Source organism: Myodes glareolus, chromosome 10 (genome assembly GCF_982192425.1).
Source record: "Myodes glareolus chromosome 10, mMyoGla1.1, whole genome shotgun sequence".
Lineage (NCBI taxonomy): Eukaryota > Metazoa > Chordata > Mammalia > Rodentia > Cricetidae > Myodes > Myodes glareolus.
In genome coordinates this window covers 50,144,150-50,152,806 of record NC_142035.1, presented here as the reverse complement: position 1 = coordinate 50,152,806, position 8,657 = coordinate 50,144,150, and the positions used below count along the sequence as shown (strand labels likewise).

At 45.1% G+C, this 8,657-nt stretch overlaps 1 protein-coding gene across 1 annotated transcript; it reads left to right on the top strand.

Annotated features, from left to right (window-relative positions):
- The first annotated feature begins 235 nt into the window (after nucleotides 1–235).
- LOC125416718 (uncharacterized) lies at nucleotides 236–6,534 on the top strand. The gene is made up of 10 exons (XM_087911431.1): nucleotides 236–330; nucleotides 1,066–1,244; nucleotides 1,421–1,531; nucleotides 2,244–2,357; nucleotides 3,245–3,370; nucleotides 3,548–3,742; nucleotides 5,119–5,177; nucleotides 5,473–5,558; nucleotides 5,936–6,110; nucleotides 6,213–6,534. Exons 2-10 carry the CDS (start codon nucleotides 1,202–1,204, stop codon nucleotides 6,270–6,272), a joined length of 969 nt encoding a protein of 322 aa, XP_087767557.1. The 5' UTR covers nucleotides 236–330; nucleotides 1,066–1,201; the 3' UTR covers nucleotides 6,273–6,534.
- The last annotated feature ends 2,123 nt before the right edge of the window (nucleotides 6,535–8,657 follow it).

Below are 8,657 nucleotides of genomic sequence, written 5' to 3'. Positions count from 1 at the left end.
CTTTCCTTTGCAATCATAAAGGATTTGATTAGGCAGAAGGTGAAATATAAAAATAAGATAGCAATGGGACAAGAGAAGATTGCTTGAGTGTCCAAAAGAGATGCCTTTACTTGAGATGTCCATGATCTGTTAACTGGGGGTGTTTCTTTCAGAGACCAGAGAGTAAGTTCTGTTGGAATGGTGTGATGTCATCGGTGTCTTCAGAATGTTTGAATTCACTTAGCAACAGCCAGTGCTCTCCTGACAGTTGTTGAGACTTGAGCTCTGGGAAAGCTCTGAGAAAGCCTTGAGCAACGAGACATTGAGAAACCAGAACAGGTGATCACGCGGGTGAGTTCACCCTATGCCAAGCTAGACTGAAGGTCAGGGCTCAACTACATTCCTTCAGAGAGTCTCAGAGCTGTGTCAGAGATTCCCCTGGGAGTCTCCAGATGGACAACAGGTGATATGATGAGAATGGAAACAGGTTTTAGATTAAGGGAAACAGAGGATAGGAAGAAATGTAAACAAGGGGAGATGAATAAAAACAGGAAGGATGTTCAAAAAGAATCTTGTCTACCAATGACTGCTGTTAAGATGCAGCCATAAGGAAGATTATGTGGGACACAGGATCTGATTGTTTAGGGACATTTAACTGCCTATGAATTTATAGTGATTCATAGATATATGGAAAGAGGGATGACCAAAAAACACGTGTGTGAAGTCATCCAGTCTGGCCCTACTAGAACTTGACTGATGCTCAGTAACCATTCTTACCATTGGCAAAGGTACAGGGGCCAATCCATAGACATGTTGTACGCCCTAGGCAAGTCCAGAAATCATGTTCTCATGTGTAAATGAGGTGAATTAAAGTCATTCACAGAATACAGACTAAGTAAGTAGGATCTGATCAAATGATAATTTCAAAAGGAATCAAGACTGATGGGGCAGAGCTCCATGGAAGAGTGCTTCCCCAGCATGTGTGCAGTCCTATATCCAAGTATCATCGCAACAAAACAAACAAAAATCTCAGCTACCGTTGACTATGGAACCATGATTGCAAACTTTATTATAATTTTGTCTTAGAAAAAGAAGGTTACACAGAAATAGCCTGGGTTGGAATCAGTCTGATCCCCTGCCTTGCTTGTATAACCAAAGAAGACAGGATTCCCATAAGTCTACACCAGTCACCTCAGATACAGCACCAAGGTTTCGGAAGCCAATGAATCGTCAAAAGAAAATAAGACTTGGGAAAGTAAAGACAGGTGTGTATGACCCTCGGTGTTACTGCCCTGGTCCCCAGATGAATGAAGGATGAAACAGTATGTCCACTGCACCTAGCCCCACCCTCTTCCCCAGCTACCCTGAGTCAGCTTCTACAGTAGCATGGCAGGGTGTTTCCTGGTGAGCCAGGAGGTCACCTTTTGTTTACTTTTTACAGCTATGTCAGACAGAAGATCAGAGAGGTCAACTGTCCCTACTAAGGCACCTTGCAATCAGAATGACTCCCGAAAAGAGGTGCCAGAGAATAGTGTTTGCTTAGCAAAAAAAGGTACAAGGAATTCAACCCCAAGCCACCTTGGTAAATAAGTGCATATTGGACTTAGGGGGCAATCCTTTTAGATATATTCACATTGCATGTTAATTCCACAATGTGTATGAGAAGGGACAGGCCAGGCAGTGGCCAAGCAGGTCCTTCTGTGCTCATGGTGTGATCTTCTCTTCCTGCAGCTCTACTGGCCAATAGTATCCAGGTTTCCAGGGGTACATCTGCAAAGGATGTCCGTGAGAAGAGATTCAAGAGCAAGAGGGGACACAGAACAAGGAAACTGGAGAATGTCCTCACTGGTATGGGTTGCATGCATGTCAGTATGAATGAAACAGCATGGCCACTATGCAGAGTCCCTCCATCTTCCCAAACTGACCTAAATCCAGATGTACAGGGCCATAGCAAGGGTGTCCTGGTGACCCAGGATATCAGATCCTTGGTCACTGTTTTAGCTATGGCAGATAAATGATCAACAAGTTCATCTGTCTCCACAGGGGTGGCCTACAGGCAGAATGAACCAGAGAAAGAGGCACCAGAGAGAATCTGGTGCTTGGCAAAGAAGAATGCATAGTAACCCAATTTCTAGTCTCCATTGTAGATACGCAAGGGTCATCCTCCCAGATTTCTTCAGATGTTACATTGAATGAGAAAAAAAGAACTCTGCCATGTCCAGGTTGTCCCTCTTGTGGTCATGTGAGGTCTTCTCTTCCTGCAGATCCAGAAGACGTCATTCTTATCTCCAGTGATGACTCTCCAGGGGATGGCCCTGAGCAGAGATCTAAGAACAACAGTGGACAAAGAAAGAGGAAACTGGAGAATGTCCTGACTGGTATGTGTCTGCACACCCGTTAGCATTCATGTCCCAGTATGAATGAAACAGCATGGCCACTATGCAGAATCCCTCCATCTCCACAAACTGTCCTAAATCCACTTGTACAGGGCCATAGCAAGGGGTGTCCTGATGAGCCAAGACATTCCTTGGTCACCTTTGTAGCTATGATAGAAGATAAAAAAATCTATCTCCACAGGGGTTTGCTACAGACAGAATGATCCAGAGAAAGAAGCACCAGTGAGGAGTTGGTACTTGGTAAAGAAAAGTACATAGTAACTCTATTTCTTGTCTCCTTTGTGGATATGTCAAGGCTCTTCCTTTTAGACTTCTTGAGATGTGGCATGGAAGAACTCGGTGATGACCAGGTTGCCCCTCTTGTAGTCACGTGAGATCTTCTCTTCCTGCAGATCCAGAAGACAACATCATCCTTATCTCCAGTGATGACTCCCAAGGGGCTGTCCCTGAACAGAGATCCATGAACAATGGTGGACCAAGGAAAAGGAAACTGGAGGATGCCATGACTGGTATGTGTCTGCATACCCCTTGACATTCCCATCTCAGTATGAATGATACAGCATGGCCACTATGCTTGGTCCTCCTATCTTCCAAAATTGTCCTAAATCAACTTCTACAGGGCCAACAAGTTCATCTGCCTCCATAGGGTTTTCCTGTAGACAGAATGATCCAGAGAAAGAGGCATGAGAGAGCAGCTAGGGCTTGGCAAAGAATAGTACATAGTAACTCAATTTCTAGTCTCCTCTATGGATGAGTGAAGGCCATTCCTTGAGACATCGTGAGCTGTCACATGGGATTATGAAAAGGGACAAACTCTGCCATGACAGGTTGTCCCTCTTGTGGTCACATGAGGTCTCCTCTTCCAGCAGATCCAGAAGACGACATCATTATTATCTCCAGTGATGAGTCTCCAGTGATGAGTGATGATGTCCCTGAGCAGCAGGCCAAGAACAAGAGAGTCCAGAAAACAGAGGCACTGGGAGATGTCAAAGCAGGTATGTGCCCATCTTACATGGACACTGGGGTCTCTGTTTGAAGAGCCAATTGCAGTCGAGTAACTACTTGTCACTCAGTCCTCAAAATGCGATCAGTTCCTGAATAATGATTAGGAAGTGACCAGGGTTCCTGCTGTGGTCACATCCATGCTTACTAAGAAGCTTTTGTTCACACAGCTGCCCAGAAGAGCAGCCTGCAGGATTCAGGCACGGCCACCCCTGGAGCTGCCTCAGAGCTGAAGTTCTCCAGAAGAAGGATGAAGAGGAGCATATGGACTGTGGGCCGTATCGAGGGGACAAAACTCACCATAAACAAGGAGAGAAGACTCTGTTACCAGCCTGAGGACCTTGAAGCCTTCTACCGACTCCTCGGTTGGTTCTTAGAACTTGGGATTGGATACTTAGGGCCAGTTCAAAAGTGAAAATGGCGTATGGAGAGAACTGGTTCAAACCTTCCCCCAGTGCTCATGGGCCCTTAGGTGACACAGATGGAGGCTCCCTTGTTATGTGGAGGTGTCCCCTTTCTGTGACAAGCTCTCAGATAGAGGAAAGCAGACTTACTCATGAGTACTGATGTAGGTGCCTCTATCCTCACAAAACAACCCACAAGTCAAGATGGTGCACACGAGAGAGACTAGATATATCACTGACCCCAGCCTTGGGGATGCACTGCAGGGTAGACCCCAACATTTTACAAACAAAGATGCTATCACCTCTTTATAGCTTCACAGGAAAGGATCTGAAGGCCATGGCACCTAGAGGTGGGACAGCAAGAAGGCAGGAGATCTCTATGGCACTAGTAAGGCACAGAAGGTCTCTCTAGGTGGTATCAGGACATAGATCTGGAACCAAGTGTGGCAGATTGCGAATGACACCCAGGTGCTCTACCCAAAACAGCATCTACAAGTCACAGGCAGTCGTTTACTTTGTGTTAAATGAAGTAAACAGACGATTTTTGTTCAGTTCCCCGGTATCCTCGGCTGTGATTCTGTGTCCAGGGCCTACATGTGGCTGTGGGCTGCCATATTGGATGGTAGAGGATAGAATGCATTAACACCTTGAGCACTCTCTCAGACAATGCCCTCTTGGGGTCAGGAACATTGCAGAGGACCCATGCTGTGCAAGTGCTATTTGCCTGGCAGCTGGTGAAGCACACACAGGGCCCCACACCGGCAAGTCTACTTAAAGAATGTTGCCTCCAGGAAGGACCTCAAAGACAAATGAATTCCTGTGGAGCAGGGAAATCTGGTCTCTACCTCAGAGAAGAGGGGACCCAGGCTAGAGGGATGTTGTGAAGCTGTAAGCATGGAGCTAGGAACTCTCCATCTTTGCCCAAGGATTCCGTCACCATCCAGAGATGAGGATCTTGGTACAGTCTCAGTACGGGAATTGGGCAGACTGTGCAGTCACAGAGATCTAGGCCTCACCTAACGTTTGAATGAAGTAAAATTTAAAACATTGAGAGCTATGTTGAATAAAAAGCATCAAATGCCATCATTGTCCAAGCTCAAGCGTCAACACCAGCAAAGTACAACATGGCTGTGTCAATGGCAAGAACAAACTATGTTCTTGATATGAAGGTTAAGACCTTTTAGATAGGTCCTGCTTCCTCTCAGGAATTCAAAAGTGTTGGGGTTGGGAATCATGTCTGAGGGCCTCACATTTCTTCCATAGTTTTCCTCACCATCACATGCTTGGTCCCTAAAAATGGAAGATCCAAGTGTCTCTCATGCTTGCTTTCTTTGCAGAGGATCCTGTGGTCCAGAACTTCTTGGCAGCTGACATTTTCTTCAGAATGACCGACAAGGTACCTGGAACCCCAGATATTCTGCAGTCGTGGCCCTGGGAGACACACAGAAAAGATCTGACTGTACTAGGCCAGGATAACCCAGGACTGCTCTCCAGGACAGAGGCAGCAGAGACATGCTGCCCATCCCTATTATAGCCCCCAAATTCCTTCCTGGTTTTCCAGTTAGCTCACATCCACAAGTCTGTGTCTCAATGGGAGTAAAACAACCAGCTGGAGAAGATCCAGGCCCCACTGAGATTTCTTGTTCTTTGTCTACTGCCTGCCTTCCCTCACCCGCTCTCTGTCCACACAGTACCTGCTGTCCATGGTGGTGGAGTACTTTGGCCGACTCGGGCTGCCTGGACATCTCTACAACAGGATCCACTTCTTCCTGGCCCTGTGAGCATCACATGGGAACAAATCTTTCCAAATCCCATTCCCAAAGCTCCCCTCATTCCATAAGGCCGGATCCTTATGGAATGGTGATCCTCAGCGATAAAGTAGTTGAAACTTTCAAGGATCCATAAAGGGGAAAGGGAGGGTCCTGACATCATGAAGGATCTTTACTACCTTTAAGAAGGAAAACAGAAGTGTCCTTTTCCCGGGCTGAGAAGTGAATGGGTCCTGCAGGCATTGTACCAGGATGCCCTGTGATGGTCTAGACCAAGGTTACCCTGCACAGACTGCTTCCCCACCCGGTCTCTAGAACTTCATGTTCCCCCACCTGGCTTCCACTGTCATAGTCAGGAATATGTATTTCCCCTTTCCTGTGGCAGCTACATCGCCTTTGACATGGAAGAGGATGACCCCATATTCAAGAGGAGCATCTTTCAGTTCCTGCTGGGCACAGACACATGGCAGGACTTATACAAGGACTTCCAAAGGCTGCAGGGGGAGTTCCTTCGAGTCATAGATTACCGAGCCTGGCTCACACGACAGGAGTGTGAAGAGGTCTGCCAGGGATCAGTGAGGGGAGTGGGTAGACAGGGTGCTGCCTAGAGAAGAACAAGGATGGGTCCATCCTCCTGGGCTCACCTCTCATTTCCCTTTCAGATCCAGAACCAGAACCCACACCACTGGGTCTGGAGCCGGGTGCGACAGAGCGCCCCTTAGGTTCCCAGGCCTGGGAACCATCAGCAGGTTAGTGGAGGTCCTGACCAGGGGCCCACACACATGGGCTAGCTCTGTCCTCTGGGTTCCTGAAGCTCGATTCTGTGCTGTATGTTCATAAGAGGAATTCTCCTGTTCCCTGTCTTGGAGTTTACTCTTGAAGGAGAGCATTGGGCATATGACCACTTCTCGGGGACAGAAAAACATTCAAATCCCTATTGTCCAACTGAATTACATCACAGGACCATGCAATCCATGATGCAAAGTTTCAATGTGCATGTCCTTTTCGATGTAGGGTTTTTTTTTATGTTGTGGTTGTTGTTGTTTTGGTTTTTAACTCTCAGAAACAGAGAACACTGGCATGTAAAAGGAGGGAGTGAGCAGGGAATTCTGTGAGGAAGTCCCAACCATAACACAGCAGAAACAACCCCGTCTCATATCACACGCCAATGCGCACTTCATTTAGTTGAAATTTCCCTTTCGGTTTGGATATTCTCAAAGCGGGGAGAGAATGCCAGTAAAATTCTTGAAGGTCTCTTGTTCCTCAGTGTTCTTGCTAAAATAACCCACTAAATATCCTGCCACGCTACAGGGTGTGACAGAGCCCCATCAGTCCAGGAGATCGCGAGTGTCAGTGGAAAGATGAAATCGGGAACTCTGCACTCTAAGATAATCACATCGGGTGGAACTTTTACTTCATCCCCAACACTTTGCTACAATGGAAAAGCTCACCTCATACACACTCAAGGGATCCCGTGATTCCAAATCCTGCAGCAGTGCTCACAGTTACTTGCATTTTATCACTTGAAGCAGTGAAAATTCCATAGCATTTCCCACTATGAACTTTTTGTGTGATGTGCACAAGTTTGTCTTTTATCCTTACACTACTTTCTTTCTCTCTTTGTACAATAGCTCCTGCCCTTCCCTGCCATTTCCTCCCTTCATTAAGAAACCATAGCTTCTCCTCATGAAACAAGCACCCTAAGAATCCACCATCCATCCCTGGTTATATATTCGGGTTGACGGATCCAGGGAGAAGACGGACCTGAGCAATGTGAAGCCAGAAACCAGCACAGCCAATGAACCTCGGGTTTCAAGCATGGCAGCCTCCAAAGGTCCCTACCTTCAAAATCCTCCATTGGTTCCCACAACAGCTTGGAGGGTCCAAGAAAATCATTACCTTCAGTGACTGAGGACAAGGAGTTGTGATGTCACACAAAGATCAGGAGCCCTGGACCAGAGGAAGAAGAACTTAAGAAGCCAGTACAGGATCTGGGGTGAAGCAGGGAACTGGGAAAGTGACTGACTCAAGTCAGAGGATGAGGTCAGGCCTGTCAGCTGGGCAAGCAATCTCTATGGAAACTGCTGTCCTAAACCCTCTCACACAGTCTACCGGGGTCTCCAATGCCGGCTATTCACACAAGATAATGGAGAACTCTCACAAGGGCTTATGGGAAACACGGAGACGCTGAGTACAGTCATGTGGAGATCTGAGGCCACTATCAAAATACGATAGGAGAAAGGGGATCCCATGAAATGCAGGCTGTTACCACAATGAAACAAGCTAGCTTGAAAATGGGGGAGCCAGAAGCAGAAATGGGTGAGGAAGGGGAGATGAGGGGATGAGGGTCTACAGCTCACCCTAACACTGGGAACAAGATGGTGAAAGCTGAGGAACAGGAATGATAGACTCACAGAGGACAAACAGGGTAGATCCCAGGGTCACAGTGACGCTTACAGACTAGACCACTGCAAGGCAGATAGGACTGAAGACAAGAAAAAGACCACATCAATTCAACACACAGCTGACATTATTCAAATTATTTCGGGTACATGGTCTTGGTTACAGTGCTTACATTGTTATTTTTGCTATGATAGGTTACAGTATTTTGATTATAATTTGGATATAATATTTTGTTAAAATGCTTTCAAATTGAAATTTTGTTTATATATGTTTAGTTACAATATTTTGATGTTATACGTTTTGGTAATCGTACTTTAATCATAACTTGTTTCTTAAAATATTCCAACTGTATATCTATTATGTTAATTTGGGATATATTATTTTGCCATAATAATTTTATTATAATATTTTTATGATAATAGTTAGTATATATTATTTTGCTTGAATTATTTTTGCTATACAACTGGTTATTATAATTGTTTATATTATTTTGCTAATAATTTGTTTCTACTATTTTTATTACTTTATGCTTTGGTGATGTTACTTTTAAGGTTATTTTTTACTATAACAGTTTGATTATATCATTTAAATTATATTGTTACATTATCACATATTAAATTAAATTACATTTACTCATATAATATTTTCATTATAAAATTATATTATTACATATCAGTAATATTGTCTTGGTTATTTATTTTCTT